This window comes from Lonchura striata, chromosome 1, assembly GCF_046129695.1.
Source record: "Lonchura striata isolate bLonStr1 chromosome 1, bLonStr1.mat, whole genome shotgun sequence".
Taxonomy (NCBI): domain Eukaryota; kingdom Metazoa; phylum Chordata; class Aves; order Passeriformes; family Estrildidae; genus Lonchura; species Lonchura striata.
The window spans coordinates 94,154,363-94,174,117 of NC_134603.1; the positions used below are offsets into that span (position 1 = coordinate 94,154,363).

The following is a 19,755-nucleotide window of genomic DNA, read 5'->3' on the forward strand; positions in this document are numbered from 1 at the left end:
GTGGCATAAGACTGCTCCTGGCTGGTGTCACAGTGCTCTGCTGTGCAGTGACACCAAGTGCCACACTGGTGCTGTGCTGAATGCAAGACACCCGTGGCTGGTCCCCACGAGGCAGCAGCAGGGGAGGTGTGTCTTGGAACACAGGACATGACCCTTCTGACACCATTACAGTCAAAGGTGGGACTAAATCCCATGCCTGCTTTCTGTTTTGTGCATGCAGGTGAAGAGTAAGTTGTAAGTGCAAGGAGCAGAGAAGCTATAAAGGGTGTCTTCTCATGAAAGATTTTCATGAGAAAGAAAAAAATTAAGAAAAAGACAACACAGGAAGGCAAAAAGTCTTGAAATCACACTGGATAAATCATCCCAACTGAATTGTGAAGCTGCCAGCCCCTACCCTGCAAGCTACTTACAGAAGCCAGGCCCATTATCCGAGGGAATGTAAGGGATGAACATCCATCTGGACTTTGTCCAAAAGTAGTGTATGGTGTCTGAAACCAGGCCTTCTCGTTGGCCCAAACCACGTCACACAGAGGCAATATAGATGCTCCAAGTCCAATGGCTGGGCCATTTACTGCTACAATGATAGGCTTCTTAAACTGAATAAAAGTATTCACAAAATTCCTGAAGAGAAACAGAAACATGCGCTCACTACATATATTGAGAGTGTAAAATACACGAGCCCTTGAAAACTCTGCAATAATCCATCTTTACAGTAATATCACTTTCAAACCCAATCTGATAACCTTCCACAATGAGGTGGATATTTGGTGGATGAGTGGAGAGAGGTGGATATTGTCTACACAGAGTTTGTAGTGAGGATTTCAGCACTGTCTCTCCTAAGAGTTTCATAGCCACACTGCTGATGTATGAGCTGGATGAGCAGACAGTGAGGTGGACTAAAAATGTTGGAATGGCTGGCCCAGAGGGTGGTGACTCATGGCACAGGCCAGTGATTTAAGTGTTGCACCCCATGGGGTCAGTGATGGGTCCAGCACTGTTCAACAGCTTCACTGACGATTTGGTTGGTGGGGAAAAGCTTATCCTAAGCAAGTCTGCTCAGGATACAAAACCAGGCTAATACACCAGAGGATTGTTCTGCCATCCAGAGGAACCTCGACAGGCTGGAGAAATGAGCTGACAGGAACCTCCTAAAGCTCAACAAGGGAAGTGCAAAGCATTGTGCCTGCGAAGGAAGAACCCCATCAATATATTCTGGACTACAAGCTGGAAAGCAGCTTGGCAGAAATTCAGCTAGGGTTCCCAGTGGATACCAAGTTGAACTTGACCCAGCAGTGTGCCAGTGCTATCCTGTGCTGCTTTAGGAGCAATGTTGTCTAGAGTTTGCAGGAGTTGATCCTGCCCCTCTGCTCAGCCCTAGTGTCATTATGGACTCCTCAGTGAAGGGGAAACGGCAGATGGTCCAGCAAAGGGAGATCAAAGTGACTCAGGGACTCAGTGAGCTGGGCCTGTTCAGCCTGGAGAAGGCTCAGGGATATCATCAAAATGTAAAAGTACCTGAAAGGGGATGCAAAGAGGACAGAGCCAGCCTCTTTTCAGTGGCGCCTATTGAGGCAGTGGGCACAAACTGAAACATGGGAGGTTCCCACTCAATAGCAGGAAACACTTCCTTGCTGTAAGGGTGGCCAAACAGGCAGCTAACAAGGTCGTGGACTCTCAGTCTCAGGAGATTTTAAAAAAAAACAACAGGAAATCGTCCTGGCAAACCTGCTCTAGGTGACCTTGCTTGAGCAGGTTGAACAAGATGTCCTGCAAAGTCCCTTCCAGCCTCAACCATTTTCTGATTCTGTAAAAGCCTACCATTGCTCCCAGCCCAACCCATCACAGTAGTTGGGCAGGTGCAGATTTAACACCACTCTACAAGCATCAGCTGATACAGCACATTGGTACATTCACATGTCCCACAGCTCTGAGATAAGGCTGCACCCATTCCACACCTCTGGGTGCCACAGCTATGGCACAGCCCTGCCTGTCCTCACTGTATTCATGTATACTATATGCTGTGTATACTTCATACACAGCATAAGATATTTACCTGTGTTTTTAAGTGACAGTAATAAGGTATAAATGAAGATGGGCAAAGCATTATTCATCTTCCTTGAGGAGCTTTCCTTAACAAATAAATCTGCTTTTTAAAACTATGAACATAAACAGCAGAGCTCTATTATCCTATATCACACACCTGTAAACTTCCCCATCTCATCTCCCTTCTTTTGTTGGTAGTAACACTATGGATACTATGCTATTAGGTGCTAATATATGCATATTCTCATCCTTATTGACAACAAAAATGACAATCCATTCCAGTACCCACAAAATAAAGATGCTTCTCTGTTCTCAAACAGTAATGCCCCCAAGAGCTTCTTAGCAAAAAACAAACAGTCATGTGTGTATGAATACATATAGGCATGACTCTATGGCATGGTATAGCTAAGGTAATTTTGATGTTTGCTCCCTGTGTGACATATTTTTGTATTTCTGCAAAACAGGACCATTTTACTATATTGCATTCAGCACTAAAGGTTATCAACACTCCTCCTTAACTCATTCTACTGAACTGAAATAGCTAAACCCAAGAATCCAAATCCAAACCTGGAACCATCTCATGCAAGTCATCAGACAAACATCCCATCCAGAGACTTACGATAATTTTAATCATGTCTGAATATCCCAGAGAGGACCATCTCTAGGATACACATGCAAAACACCTTATTTGAAAGGGAGGGTGTGTGGCTGTAAGTCTTTTAAGTCACCTTTGCCCATTTTATTAACAATGAATATTAGGTGAAAAAACAGGTTTCTAGAAAGGCCCAAGTTAAAATAGTGATAGAAGCTCAGTGCTAAGAGTTTCTGGCCATATCTGAAATCACTGCATAAGCAACTTTTACATGAAATGACTGAAGAATTTCCTTTGATAAAAATAACTATAACCATCTTTACGAACCAACTGTGCCTCCAGTGAAATAGGCTTTACATGTCCATAGCCTTTTTTTAGAAACATGACCATTAACAACAACAGAAGGACTCTGAAAGAATATAGATACTCTGCAAGAATGCAAGAGACCAGGATCTCAAAACCAGTGCTCAAATGTACTTGTTTGTATTGTTAAAATGTGTCTCAAAGATCCATACATTTTTCCTATATATTTTCTTCTACTTGGTAATAGCTCAGATTAATTTGTTTAAATGTTAGGTTTTGGTACCTAGCATTGGGATGATGATCACCAGTATTAATCTACTTCTCTAAAATATCCATTGTTCTACTTCTCTGAACAGACTATATCAACTCATTCAATACATGTCTTGAATTTTGGAGTATTAAATTAGTTTTCTGGAAACCTATGGCTATGAAAGTATTTTAATATTGTTTTTAATTGGAGGAGCATTGCAATACTCCCAGTTTAAATCTGAAATTAAAAATGCATGAAATGACAACCCAAATAGAAAAGGACAGGAAGCATAAAGATGCTATAATTTAACAGGTGAATGTCTGAGATCTTTTTGAATAAGAGGATTTTAAAATAAAGATAGAACAAGCCAGGCCATATGATGAATAATACCCATCAGATGACTGAAGACAGTCATACATACCTAATAGCTTCTGCCATCTTAGTGCTTTCCTTCTTTCTATCGTCCGTTAAACGTCGTATAAAATAAATAAAATCAAGACCACAGCAGAAAATGCTACCAACCGCACTAAACAGCACAAGTTTACTGTCATCTGCAGCTGCTGTGTTCAGTGCACTTTGGACTTCCTTCATTACCTGAAAAATAAAAATGTCATAATAATTTTAATCCATCATTAAAAAGTAGCATGTTGTTCTCTTCCCTTCCTCCCCCATGAGACCCTTCAACACCTTTAATTTTTCCTTAGGATCCACTCAACCATCTTATTAGGAAAGTTAACTTTCTTCATTATCAAAAAAAAATGGAAGTTAATGTATTAGACACTTTGCATTTCAAAAATGTAATTAAACAAAGATAATTAAATCATTAAGGAAAGATCTATTAGGTGTAATCTGTAACTAAAGCACTCATTCAGCATTTCTGTAATTTGGACAGCAGATGGCATATGCAACCAGTACAGAAAAAAAAAGAACCTTAATTGAGGCTAAACCTTTTTTCAAGTTGCACTCTGTAAATCACTGCACATCTTATAAAAGACAGCACACATCAACATGGTCAGATAACAGAGTTTTTAAATGCAACTGAGTTACACATATAGACAACTGTACATATAACACCTTACAAGTAAGAACCTGTATTGTCTTTTGTGTACTTTTGTGCCTGAATAACAAATAGAAATGAGGCAAGGACTTCAAATTCCCCTCCCAAAATCAGAATTGTTCTGACCTCTGGATTTAATGAATTATTTTCAGATGATTTTGTTGATAGTAAAATGTGTGTGAATCCGTCTTGTTTCCTGACAACAATGTCTCTGTACCGGTACGCGCTCTCCGTTTGTCTCACGCTGAAACGTAGCCTTTTATCAAAGGGTTGATCTCTCCTGTCATCAATAAACCTTCGTTTGTTGGCTGTCACTCCTGTTACAGATGTCTGGATGTTGGTTGTACCATTGGCTGCTAATGCTTCCATAAATGTGGGTGTACCTGGAAATAGTTTAAACAAGTACAATTACATTTGATTAGCTCACCCATCTCAAAATCCCTATTAGCATGAAAACATGCAACTCATATAAAGAACACACAGTAAATATCAAAGTCAGTCTCCTGGAAGTTATTGAAAGAGACACTGTGCAAAACTGAAGTGACAAAGGGATTCAAGAAATTAATTTTACCGTTTTGAGAATATACAATTAGAATAAGCCAAACAGACCAATTGTCATACACTTATTTTTAGAAGGGGAGAAATGTGTATTTAACATTCCTAATACCAATGCCCTTCAGTAAATTAACAGTCTGCTTTCTCCCTAACATTTGAAATAATTTAACAGCATCAACATTGCTAAGAGAAAGCAAAAGCCTTTTGTTTTAATCAGAAGTTATTATAAAGAAAAAGACACTTAGAATAAACCAAAGAATTTGATTGACAAGATCATAAAAAGCATAATAGTCTTGAAAGAAAAATAGAAATGAAGAAATGCAGACTATACTTCTTTGAGAGGAGCACAAGACCTATGAAGTGATGGATATTTTAATGGATTCATAGACAATGAGATCTTTCTCATGCTAAACATTTTTTGCTATTGGAATTGGCAAATAGACAACTAAGTTTTGCTGGTCTTGTTCCCAATCCCTTACACAGATGGAGTTTGAAGGCATGTAAGTAAACAGCCCATGACACAGAAGGGACATGTTTTTCTGCAAAGCTCATTAGAAACATAATACCAAATAATAACCATTCATTAGAGAAAATAAGAGAACATACTGGATCTATAATGCTTCTGTATGTTTAGGTCTCCATGCAAAATCTCCCCCAAATTTGTCATACTAAAGTAATGGAGTGTGCATAGGACAGGGGGGGTTAAAATATTGGGAAAGTGTCTTAGAGTCCAAGACAGTAAAGTTTTGACTTTCCCTGAGAATTGAGCTCTGAGACTAAAATCTTCTGAAAGGCCACTGCCCTTATCTCACTAACAGGCACTTCAGAACATCAAGCATACTCTATCTTAAAAAGTAGAGTTACACCATGTGTAAGTAAATTATTAATTAAATTTTATTGTAATTTGTCATTATCTTTCTGAATAAGCTGTATTTTAAAATTAAATTATTTCAAATTCTGTTTTAACGACAATGTACTCCAAACACTTGTGGGTCCAATGAAGACATTAAAGAGGCTCACTTAAGTAAATGATATGTCCAATATCTCGATATTTCCACTGTATTCAAGTGCTGCTTACCTTGACTCATATGAAGTATGAGAGAGACAATATTAAAAGAGACTACATTTAATTAAAATTTAGAACATTATACATTCTCCTACTTAAATTGCAGAAACTGTCTCTGGATATAAATGAAGTTTTTATATAAAATATTTTTTAAATAAATACTTTATTATAAATACCTTACGATTAATTAGGCAAATTGTCTGTTTAAGGATCCATACAATAAGATTGTATTCTACTTTTTAAGGTCTTTCTTATTGTATTAGTGATTGAATCCTCTTACCATCTCACTTTCTATGAAGAAGTTAAAGACAACTCAAAATTTTTAAGTTGTTTAAAGTAAGAATAGGAAGAGTAAGAAACTGGATTCAGTTTGTGATCAGTTTCAGAGACAGAGATAAACAAAATTATATTAGTATTTTGTATTGACACAAAAACTTCATATTTATTCCCAATTTTTCCATGGCTTATAAAATTCCTTTCTGTTTCATTTCAGCAGAATAAATAAAAATTTGGTGTATACTAAATATGAATTTGATGAGGAAGGCTTTCAACTTTTTTTAAATCTTATTACAGCAATTGCATTCCTTTAAAATAAAGGAATTCTCTTGAAAGGGAGTATGCAGGAACACCAATGTTGCCTCATATTTCATAATGAGCACAAGACGAAACTGTCCTTTTGTCCTAGCCATAGTGAAAAATGTAGAGAATTGGGAGAGCAGGATAGACTAGACTAAGCCAAAATGAGAAGTCAGTAAACTTGTGCAAGACCTTTGAGCCTGTATTTTCCCACGACTCATTCTTTCAAAGATATACTCAAATGCCAGAAAATTACTTCTGAGATGCAAGAGACAAAGATTATATACTTTCAGAGACAAAACTTCTGGCAAGAAAGCTCAAGATGTAAACACCACAGACCAATTTCCATGCTTATTGAACTGGCAAGAGACCTGATTTTTATATAAACCCTGTCCACACTTATCAATAGTTGGGAGTTTCAAACCACAAGCAAGGGACAGCTGCAATTCCAGAAGAGGAAGAAGTCTCCTCTTTCTAATCATGTAAACACACTTCCAGGATACTTGGACTGGACTAAAAAAAATCTGTCAGCTTTAGAAACTGTAATTCTGCACAGGGAGACTCAGCCAGCCAGTTCAGAACACAGCACTGAAAGGTTTAAAACATGTTTGTTATTGTTTGTCATCACCAACAGACTTTTGGGACCCTGTATACCTGACAGCACAGGGGGCTCTTTCTCTTGGCATTTGGTCCTTGGAAGCAAAGAGACAACTCAGACATAAAGCAGTATTTAATTTTATAAGCACACAGGCAAAGGTGGTTTTGCTGCTCAATCTTGAGCACACAGTACAGCAAATGGGGATGAAAAAAAAAAAGTTAAATTGAGAGTTAACTGTATTGCCAGAGATTTCCTTACATGAAAACTTTACATTAAGGTGACTTATCTTCAGGATAATCACAGCTATTTTAAAAAAGAGTTTTGTAAAAACCAAAAGCAGTTCTGCATTTTAAGACATTAATGGAGATAGCATAACAAAGATAAAACACCATGGCCCTCTCCTTTCAAACTGAGCTTCCAAAAATAAGTAAGGACTTGGAAAAAAAGGCATTTACCCTGGATATTGTCAACTAATGAAGAACTGTTTGTTTAAGGCATAAACAAACAGCTTATAGTTATATACAACCTTTCCACCTACAAATTGTCAACAGTGTGATCTCAGAGCTGAAGACAGCAGTACTACTGGACAAAGCCAAAGCTTCACTACACAGATGCAAAAGGAAGTTAAGACGACTACTTGGTTCTGCAGCTGTTGACCAAAATCTGATAACAGTCAGCAATTCCATGCAACCGCCCTTAGAGGGAAAAAAAAAAAATAATGAGCAACAGATAAGAAAGGAACTGGTCATATCTAAAGGAAGACAAACACAAAATACCAGTTTTGGGAAGGGGCAGAACAAAGGTGTTCTTGTTAAAAACACAAGTTATGCTCACTTCACAACAACCCAAAATTAAAATCCCAAGCAACTCTCTAAGATATTCATGTCTCACTGCTACTGAGTTCAGTTTACCTTACATATCAAAACTTGAATACAAATACTCCCCTCCCTGCAACAATACTGGGGATGCATCCAAAGAAATGGTTTAAAACCAGCCAGGCTTCTTTTGCACACTTCTTTTTGGGTACATATGTGTTGGTGCTTTTAATTCAGGGTTTGACTGACAGAGTATGCTGTCTCTGAAAGCTTAGCATAGATGCCTAAGGAACAAGCACAAAAACATGAGAGGTGTGAACAATACTGTCTGAGTATTTTCTTTAACTCCAGCCACCAGAAACTTAGCAATTACTAAAATGTGCATGCACAGAATCATAGGCTGCACCAAACCCCACGTAATTAAATTCTTCTTCTTCATGGGATTGTCCAATTTACTTCTGAAACCACTATGGGTTTGTCTTCCAAAGTATTTCTTGGCAGCAAGTTCTGGAACATACATGTTAAATTTCTTCATTCCTTTCATCAGAGCCCTTCTCCAGATTGACTTGTGCCAGTCTTATTTCCCTTTTCTTCTTCCAGAAAAGGCCAGTCCAAGCCTGTCATTCTTCTCCATGCTTCTTCCTCTTCTATTAACTCTTGGAACAGGGCCCAAAGTGGGATACAATATTCAGTATAGGTTTTGTTTTGTTTTAACCTACCACCAAACAAATGTATGCAGAAAACTATCCAAAACAAACCCTTTCCCTGAGCAGCAACACACAGCCAGGAACCAGTCACTGTTTTATGTTTTGCTACAGGCACAGTTTGGTATGTAAGCCTGTTTTGTCCCCTCCTCAATGCCTGGCATTCATCTGCACCGAAATCACTCAGTATTTTCAGAGAAGCCTGCAGTGTTCACAAGAAGCTTTCAGAACTCCCATGTCTTTCCTGTACCCTCCTGGCATCACTTATGTCCTTTCCCACACTAAGTGATTAAGGGGTTAATGAGAAGCATCCCACTTGAATAAGCAAATGAACAAACACCACCAGCAACAATGTCTTAAAGTGTTAACTGCAGAAATAAATCTACAACTGTAACTGATTACAACTCAAGTACCAGGCAGGGAACAATATGATCTGGAAAACTGATTGGAAAAACAACTTGAATTTTCAATGAAAAAAAGAAATTAAAATCTGGTGCTAGAAGTGAGTTATATTTTTTTCCTTAAGTTCTTTCTGTACTTTTACTTCTTCATTGTACCCTGTATATATAATCCACAAGAGTTCAAAATTAGTTGTCCAGTGCATCTTGCTTCACATTTAATTTTTTGCCTACAAACGGAGGTGTTTTGTTACATGTTCATATATATTAGCAATCTCTAACTGTAAACACTGTTAAGCTTTTTCAGTCTTAACTCTGCACTACATCAAATATTTCACAGGAGACAGGAATTCCAGAGTGATACCACAATGCAAACATTGTGTATCATTGAGTTTCCAGTATTATTTCCACTTCTTCAGTAATTACACAGACAATATCTTAGAATTGCAGTGTATTAGCACAGACTAGAGAAACTAAAAATGAGGGTTCTAAACCTCCTATGTACATGCCTATTTTTTGGCTGAGTATGTGTATTAATAGCACTTACACTTTTAAATCAAACAAAAGTTCCACTTAGTCTGAAATGTCACAATGAATATTTGCAAGAAAAAGAAGTCTCAATTTATTGTACACTTCACCTAAAATGCTGATTTGCTCTGTGTATCTGAAAGAGCATTCAAAATATGCCAGTCACCTATGTAAGAAAGATGCAACTTCAGTTAATTCCTTCCAGAAAATGTTGTTCCACTGATACACAGCACAAACCAACAGTGCAACGAGCAGTAAGTTGTGCACACACCAGCATCAGAACAGGCATCCCAAAAGATGCCTGGGAGGAGAGGGGGTGGGAAAAGTCCAATATTCCTTCAAATTATAGGCTGATGATCACTGCAATGCCCCACTGCTGATACCCTCCTCAAAACTCTTACTGAGGGGAGGGAGGGAATGTTCCTGCGCTGTAACAGTCCTTGCTAAATAAAGTTAACCACTTCTGATTCTGTTTCAAGGAAACAGTTACACAGGCAACCATCAGATGTTCTGCTGTTTTTGCAAATACGCCCTATTTCAATACAAGGACTATAGGTTTTAAGAACAGATTAAAATTATGATAGATCTTGGTGGAACATCAACAGGAAACTACAACTCAGCAGCAAGCAGTCACTGTCAGGCTTGCTTGTCAATGTCTACCTTCAACTCCTAAGCATCCTTTTCTCTTGATGTTTAATTACGACTCTTTCCCATACATTTTGCTAGGGTGTTAATTGTAAATGTAACTTGGCAACATTGATCCTAATAAACTTACATTTCTTACAGGACACTGCTGTTGTGGACAAAATTAATATGAAAAGAGAAAAACACACATGCCCCAGTAATATTTCTCTACTCAACTTTTGAAGTTTTTCTATCTTACACTAGCTTTTAATCTCGGCTGACATGTCACATTTAGAGTAATATTGTCTACAGCAGCATTTCCCCCCCTTGTGTAGCTAATTTTCTCTGTTTCTTAGATTACTCAGAGAATCAAATATCTTTACATGTTAGAAATATTGGCACCATTATCTTTACATGTTAGGAATATTGTTAGGAATAGGGCACCATTACTGGTCATATTGGACTTTAGTAGGTTATAGGCTATGAATTATTTTTGCTTTTGGATATCTTTCCTTTTCAGAACATAAGCATCCATGTGAAGATAAACTCATAATACCAACCAAAAATGCAACTAAATCAGAACATAAAATTCTATTACCAGAAGTGAGCAACTAATATAAGAGAAAATTGCTTTTCTTCACCCTTGACTGAAATAGGTTTACATTAGCCTGACTGCTTTACATTGTATAAAGAGAAATTTTATAAATTTACACATGTTAAAAAATGGGAATAACAAAACACTAGACCTAAGATTTGCTAAGACCATGCTCACAAAATCAACAAGGTTAACATTAATAATATATAAATTTGCAACATATCTTTTAAGTAGTATGATTAAATTTTACTGTCTTTGAAGAGGAACCGTGCATTTTTATGCATAATGTTTAAAGTAAACTTTCCAGTCTCACAGTGGAAAGAAAATGTCCTGCTCCTAACAACTGCAAAATGCTTTCCAAACTCATCTCTATTCTTATTATTTCACCAAAAATAGAGAAACAAACACTCCCCAGGTAGCAAAATGTTTTTCTCCTTTATCATGGATGAAGATAAATTAGAACTATTCTCCTTTCCCCTTCCACTGCAGTTTTAGCCTGTTTTTGGAGTGATTTGTCTTCTACTGAATCTATAGTCAAGATTCTACTGACAAATCAAAAACAGTGCACGTGACTGTTCTCATATTTTAGATGGCTGTAAGGAAAAATATATATAGAAATTCCTAACTGCCTCCAGTATTACTCCAGTCAAGAAATCCCAGCCATATTTCACAGTAGTATGCACAAAATTATTTGATTTGGGAGGCAAAGAGTTAGTTTCATTTCTTTTTTCCATGAATAAGTCAAATAAGAAAAGCTTTTCCCAGGTTACAGACCCCTTTTTGAGGTATTTTAATAGTGGGAACATTTCATAAGGGAAAACTCTTCTATCTTGATATTTTTGGAGCTGTGGGTTATGATACCACAGCATTCATTCAAAATGCTCTAAAATTTGAGAGTTAAGCAAGGACATCTCTCGGGGCTCATCTACAGAGGGAAGCTACTACAAAACAGACTAAGGTTTAAGCTTGAAGTATACCCAGCTATTTCACACTAACTCCTAAGATGAAGACATTCTATATTGAGAGCACTTCACTGCAATTTAATCCAATCCCCTGAGTGATGTGAAAAATGGCTCTCTTTTTGTGGGATATCAGTCCTAATGTAAGGCTTATCTAGAACAGATACTGTCAAAAGACATCCCAGTAGTTTCACCTATAGACACAAATATATACGTGCCACAGTACACATTGTATAATGCTTATAAGGACATTAAAACATTCTAAAAGATCACAAATGAATTTAAAATAGATGGCTATACTACTACATTGGAAGAACACTTATATTTACCTTCTTTTTGAAAACAAATGTGAATACTAATTGACAGGCTCATTCTTATCACATAGAGGAGGCTCTCAACACCAGAGTTTGCAAGAGCTCCATTCATAACTGCCCCCAAAACCATTTGGCATTTCAACACAGAAAAGAAGTAGACAGGGAAGGCTCAGGACTTTCAGAGGTTCAAGACACTGATGTGCATGTGTTAAACTTTCCAGGGAACCCCGAGATCAGAGTGCTGGAGTGAGCATCCCTCCTGGAAAACAGCACCTCTATTTTTATGTATCTACCTCAAAAATGCACAAAAGTCTTTCCAGCCTTTATCTGATGTCTGCTATTCACAGAAGCTGTCTCAACCTCCTGGAGGATATTCAACAAGAGGTTAATTAAAAGGTGGCAAATGAACCTGAAGCCATCTTCCAGTACACCAAGGGCACACAGGTGTGTGCCCTAATACCACCAGCTACACCTTATACTTGAGTAACCTGCAATACTTTATGTATACACAGGCAAACTGCTCTGCAGCAGCACCTCTTATCAGAAATTACTGACCTTGAAAGAAATAACTGGCTGGGGTGGGAAGGGGAAGAACAAAAGAGGAGTCTGTGACTTTTCTAAGAGGTTCCCAAGACACTCAAGTGAAAAACTAAACTTTGCAGAGCTGGGTATTTAGTCCTGATCCTTGCACTTACACAAGAGAGATACCAGCTCCTTGACCACTTCTGCCGCCTGAAGGGGCATGGAGTGAAAATCAAGAGCTGGGCATTGGCACCAGTAGGAGAAAATAGGGTGAAAAGAAGATTACAGGTCTTGGGAAAGCATACACTCTGGGACCACTGAGGAATGGGTGATGAAAAGTATCTTTGAATATCCTATGCAACAGCTGCTGGATAGTCAGATGCTCTGAACTGAAAAATTAATTCAGAACAGTATCACATTCACCTTGCTCAATCTGCCCTGTTGCAGAGGATATGATCTACTGGCAACAATAGAAAGGAGTGACAACCTGCACTTTCAGGCTGTATCTGGCCTCTCTGTTTTTTAGCTATACAGTAGCTAGGATCAGCATATATATGAGGACCCACCTCAACCAGAGAACTTGTGAAGCATGTTCAATAAATAATAATAATAATAATAATAATAATCACCATAATAAAAAAATACCCCACCAAAACAATGAAATAAAGAAAACTTCAGAGAAAATCCTTAAGTCAACAGTAGAAGACTACCAAGAGTAAGACTCAGATCAGATGGTTTGCATGAAAAAAAATACAACATCCTCCCTCAATTAGGCTTTTTTCTTCATCATTGCAGGAATTACTAGAAAGCACAGGAGGCATTTGTCTTCACATCATTTTGCCCTGACCATGGTACAAGTGGTATAGCTCTCCACACCTGGGATTTGCAGAGACAGCAAAGATCTTGAACATGGAGTACAGCATAAGAAGGACACCAATCTGCTGGAACAAATCTAGAGGTGCTGGAACAGGTTTCCCAGAGAAACTGTGGATGTTCTGCCTCTGGAAGTGTTCAAGCCCAAGCTGGATGGGGCTTTGAACAGTGTGGCCTAATGGAAGGTGTACTTGCCCCTGACAGAGGGGTGGGAAATGGATGATCTCTAAGGTCCCTTCCACCCCAAACTATTCTTTGATGATGGCCACAAGTCTTGGGAAAATGCCCATCATAAGAAAAAGTTCTCATAAAATTTTGCAACAAAGAGGTAAATAAATAAATAACCCCCCCAAAAATACATCACAGGGAAATAACCACAGCTGCAAGCAGTGAACAGAGAAGACATCTCAGCCAGCAACTGGAAGAGATGGAGGCAGTGAGCTGCCCTTACACAGCAGGATGGAACATGTGCACAGGTTCTATTTGGGTGCACACTCTTCATAATGCTGAGGAAAGCAATAGGCACCTGTGGAAGACCTTAGGTTTTCTATTGCATTGCCTGTTGTCGTATTTATGAACAAATTATTAAAGGAATAATCTCACAGACAAAAAACCTGAACTGATAAGTCCATAAAACACTAATTAAGTAGTTAACACATGCTGCCATACATGGAAAATGGTTCAGAGCTGCCAAAGTGACTTCCCTCAGGCTACAAAGCAAGAAATATAGAAGCCAGGATGATTACAGGTGGTCCCTATCCCCAAAAGCTATTTTTTCCTGTAAGAATCTGCTTTTATGAAGTACTGGATTTTTTTTTATTTACAGAAATCATTAGTATCTAGATTAAAATGCAAGTACCAAAAGAGATACTATTGCTATACAGAAGAGACAGCTAAAGAAGCAACAGAACTAACATAGTGATATTTAAGTGAGGCATATTATTTCAGCAGCACCAATGTATAAATATGAAACTACAGCCTCTGAACTATTACAAAGACCATTACTAGGAGGTTGACATTTTGAAGGGAAAGAAGGAAAAAAAATCAAGAAATCAGGAAGTTACATCTGTGGCAGAGAAAACAACTAACCAACAGGAAAAAAAAAAAAAAAAAAGTGGTTTAAGGCAAATTTCCAAACAAGCTTCATAAAAGACAAACCAGTTAAGGTCTGTCTCAGAGAGCAGAATTTAGCAACTACCATCAACTCTACCAAAATCAAGCGAGGTTTAGTTAGATACCATGATAGCTGTTGCTAAACACACTCCAAGAACAAAGTGTATCATGTCTGATATTTTAAACCAAAGTGTGCAGTGAAAGAGAATTTTATAGTTTGTGTAGCTGGCAATCGGAAAGTAAATTTTATTTGACTATTTAGTGATGTGGGCAGGAACACATCTTTCCATGGGAGTCATACTGACGTGTTCACAGTTCAAGAGCAAATTCATAGATTTAAAATATCTTACCACTGCAAATTCATGGAAGGACATAGATCTACAACCTGTTAATTTGAAAAGACAGGTAAAAGGAAAAAAGAAATCTTCATTTTAAGTTTGGGCTAGCAGGTTGTTATAACTCCCACTGTCGCAATTCCAAAGTCTAGTACTGAAGCTTTGTGTTCAGCAGGAAGTTCATAAAGCTGTGCTCAGACTTATATTACTAAGAGGTAGTTCATGGGTGATAGGGTCTGAACAGTTTTAGGTGCAGTAGATGCTTACAATGCTAAATCTTGCCTTAGGAAATAATCTATTAAGAACACAGAGAAACCAAAAATATCAAGGAGATTCACTACACAAATGACAGAAGAATTCTATTGAGAAAAGCAAAGATGGTGTACACAAAAATAATGGGACTAGTACATAAGCAGCAACAGTTGTGAGCTCAATTTCAACTTGGACACCATTTAAATATGTCATAGATAAGACAGAATGATAGATGAATTACATGACTGGTTGCTTTCTGAAACCTGCCAAGGACCCACCTGTTCATGATAGATTCCAACCACTGAACAAACAGAATGGAATTGAATTTTAATTTCTACTAAGATGAATGCTGTACAATTTTAGATAGCTGTGTTATGTAAAAAAGATATTGCATTGAATACTTTTCAGACAAATAACAAGATATCCCAGGCATAAGGAGAGGGTGTAAAAATGAAACTGAACTTATACACTAATTGAATTACTTTCTTTAGGAGTGAGATGTAGCTTCAATTAGCGCCACATGGTTAAACAGGTCAATAGAAACTGAGGGGAAAAAGAGAATATGCTATACTTACAAGAAAATAGGAAGTAAAGAACACTGGGAAGAATACAGGGAGATGCTAAAACAGATAAAGAACGGGTATTAGAAATGCAAAGTAAAACTTTGAAGTTCTCATAGATTCAGATGCTAAACACAAACTATTTTTCCAGTGACAAAGAAAATAAGAGAGGAGAATTAGACCAAAATCAAAAGTGAAATGTAGTGTAAGCTACAAAGTCAATTAAAATACTAGTGGTGAAACCAGTATGCCATAAGAAAAATATTTATAATGGGTATGAATATATTGTACATACAACAAATGACAGACTTAAGAGAAATGACCATAGTAAGACAGCTGACTGACAGTAAAAAAAGAGAAACAGACAAATGTGATAGTTTATATGGGAAGTGTATCGTAAGTGAAATACCTCCAAGACTTGCTTGCTTAAAGACTAGCAAATTTGGAAGGTACCTTGGTTAATAAAATTTGTAGTGATGTAGTTTCAGATATATGTAGAACAAAGACTTTTTAAAAAAGGCAGCTGTAAACCTCTTCAGTTTATTTCTGTTTATAAACAAGACAGCTCTCAAAGTCAAGTTTCTAAAGTGTTCTTCCACTTAAAACCTACTGGAGATCCAAAGCAATACTCAGGATAGCCATACTGGGTATCGGAGAAAAATTTCATCTTTTTACAAGAGGTCACTCATTACTTGGAATATATTTTACCAATATTTTGCAGTTTCATACCATTACAAATTATAAATCAGAAGTTTCTCTATAATATATACTTACATGTGATTGTCAGGATTTAAAAGTAATAACCTCATCACAGCAGCAACCCTATTTTGCTCAGCATTGCAACTGTATATATAAAATTATCCTCAGTTCTGCCAAGTGGAAAATATGTTCAAAACTAAAAATTTTCTATTTAAAATTAATTTTGCTTCCTAAAAATCCTAAAATGGGACACTCAAAAGTGGAAACTTGTAGCAACAAAGATTTCAGGGTTATTGTATATGTACTGTGGACATTCTCTGTCACTGGCAATTTGATATACAGTTATAAGAAACTCTGCATCTCCATTTGATCTCAGAAAGTCTCCACATCACTAATGTGTTGCCTAAGATTAACAGTTGACTGGAACCAAAGTTGCTTATAGTTTTCCATTTAGTTATTATCTATACATCATATTTGTGTCTTGCAGTCATAAACACCTTGTCTTTTCTTAGTTATGATACCTGATGACTTTTCCACGCCAGCTACATCACAGAAGATACCACGCCATTAGATATTTCCTCCTACAGCTCAGTTAAAATGCTATCAAAGTATTTTTAAGCTGTTCTTTTGAATCATCACAATTAAGAAAAATGTTGCAGTGGAATCATCCTTTTCATTATTTTTTAAACAAAATTATAAACTAATTGGAATTTCTTGAAGAATTAATGTGGGGTTTGTTTTTCAAAGAGGGATTACTCCCCTCCTGACCCCACCCCTCATCTCACAAAATCAGGTAAGAGACTACAAGCAAGAAGCAGCACAATCATATCCTTGCTCAGAGCAACACTGCAAACAGAGTAACCAAATTCATTCCTACTACAAGGAGGAAGTCTGCTGCACGTATGTCCTCAGGCTTGATTGCTCATGCCCCAGACTGGCACTCTGTTTAGTTGGAATATTCAGGAAGATCACACCTTCCCTAAGCCTCAGCATACTCCTGTGACCTGGGCAAGCAGCACATACAGAATTACTCTGAGGTACTTAAGTATCAATCTAGTTTACATAACATTAAGATTTGTTTCCTTTCACTGCTCTGTTTGTTCCTTGTATAACCTGCCACATCATAAACAAGTCACACATAGAAGATATTTCTGCCTGACCCAGACACAATGCAGCTGGGTTCCTTAATACCATCCCTGCATCCACTCATACATCTGCTGAACTCTTCCAGAGTTCAGCCAAATTCCCGTTTAAAACTATCACCTGTACTTTTACCTCCTTTGTTTTTCCCTTTCCCAGTCTTGAGTAAGACCAATGGAATCCTAAACCAAATTTACAAAAAAACATTAAATACAGCTCAACTATCTCTGAGTATCTAGGCAAAAGCATTAATGTTTTCCTTCTCTAGGTTCATTATTTGGACAGAAATATCAACTTCTGACTAAGTGTCAAGGAATGAGTAATAAACTGACATAAAGAAATAAAGACATGCCAAAACCCCAATAAAAACTGACAAAAATAATGTAACAGCAGGAACAAGCTAAAAATTTTTGTGGGGTGTGCTGGGTTAACTTTCAGCCTGATCAATTCCCATACATTACCAGTGACTAGGAACTCATCTGGAAGAGGTAGGGGGAAAGAGGACAGGATAACCGAGTAATATGAAAAGCACCATGTCTAAAGATAACATCAACACATTCTTCTCCAGTTTACAGAGTAGCAAATAGCAATTACCATTTTAAAACCCACTTCCTGCTGTGAATCTATCTTCTAATATTTCAGTTCCATGGCTACAAAACACACTGTGATTGGGAACTACTTTTGCAAACACAACACAATTGTACTTTAGACCACATCTGTGGACTGGTTTATTTTCATTGTAGAAAACAGCCTGTGATGTAAACTTCTTAAACTCTCCCAAAAAATAATGAAAAAAAACGTTGCAGGCATCTGCAAGAGAAATAGTGTCATTTCTGCCATTTCTGTCATCAATTTGTAGTTTATCAATGCTTAGCTAGAGAAAAAAGGAACACGAAAAGTTGCCCCAAGAAAGAAACTGCAAACAGGATGTTCTGCTGAGACACGAAGTACAGTGGGAGGTGGGAGGTAAAGCCATACATCTGCTGAGGCTGCCAGTCTGCAGTGGGATGAAGCCTGAACAGGGACAGTCAGAGAAGTGTGACTATTCATCACCTCCTCTTCAAAAACAGGGACTTCCCTGCCTGCTAGGTCCAGGCTGCAAGAGCCTTGACTACAGTAAATACTAGAGCAGACTACAAGGGAGAGGAAAAAGGATTCAAGTTCAACCTGCGCTTCACAAATCTGTCCAACAAATGCTCCAGTAGAGTGCATTGTTAGAGAGCACCCTGACATCTGAGAATTATAATAGCGCAATATGTACTCAAAAAGCCAATTTGAGATTATTTAGATGCCAACTTTGTCAGTCTTCTGAAGGACACAGAAAACAGTGCAAAGGATACAGACTCTAAAGCTGATAGGAAAGGTTTTATTCCTAAATTAATGGTTATTGTAAATAGTAGATTTCAGTGCAAAACACGTTCCTTTCACATGCCATAACACATTGCCCAACCAGATGTGGTACTCCAGGACATGGCTTAATCCAGCACAGCCAACTCCACCATCAAGATGAACTTAAGGCCTTTTCCAACTTAAATGATTATATGATTACCAGTTTTATATGATTACAATTTTGTTTCCAGAGAGATACTTGCTCTGTTCCACCATGGGTGGTCCTCTCAAAACCACTTCTCCTCAAGATAAGTCTTTCACTGTGCATACTAGCCAGGAAGAAAAGCCTTTCTCTTCCTCTTAGGATGGTTAAGGTTTAAAATTCAAATTTCACCTTCTTTTTCATCTAGCTTATATATATTCTCTGTAAAATAGAAAAACCCAGTATGAGGACAATGAAGCAGGAATTAATCAAATGCAGAAGTGGACAAATACTGGATTTTGGCTCAGAGGGTAAACCAGAAAGACAAGAAACCTAAACAGGTGATTCTTTTGTTTTGAGATTTACTTCTTTTATGTATCAGTTTTCAAGCTGTTCTGAAATAAAAATACTGCTTCAAAATAGGATCAGAGGTGTATTCAATAAATTGCAGTAATTTGTAAATAGGATTCTATGGTTGCCTGTTCAAAGCTCTACTTCTGCTGCAATTTCTATTGTTAAAAGGAATGCTACCTGTATCCATTCAGGAATAATATAATTTTAGCATTTACTACTGGAGTTACTGTAGTAGTTTTAATTCTTTTGGTGTATGAACATGAATCCACAGTCTTCACGTTACTTGTAGCAAAAATAAATATGAAATAATAAAATTTGCAAACACTAATACAGCAGTTTAGGAAGGTTAAAATTGAAGCAAAAGGAACCCAGCACTATATGCTACGTTCAAAATTGATC

The 19,755-nt window shown here is 37.4% G+C and overlaps 1 protein-coding gene across 2 annotated transcripts in view; it reads right to left on the bottom strand.

The window, feature by feature from the left end:
- Positions 1 to 19,755, bottom strand: part of CDYL (chromodomain Y like) — a 104,573-nt gene that overhangs the window by 6,526 nt on the left and 78,292 nt on the right. For both annotated transcript variants that reach the window (XM_021534802.3, XM_077785904.1), the window contains exons 3-5: positions 4,372 to 4,628; positions 3,610 to 3,782; positions 411 to 621 (exon numbers count right to left, since the gene is read on the bottom strand). In XM_021534802.3, coding sequence (XP_021390477.1) covers positions 411 to 621; positions 3,610 to 3,782; positions 4,372 to 4,628 — 641 coding nt within the window. The remainder of the gene's footprint in view (positions 1 to 410; positions 622 to 3,609; positions 3,783 to 4,371; positions 4,629 to 19,755) is intronic.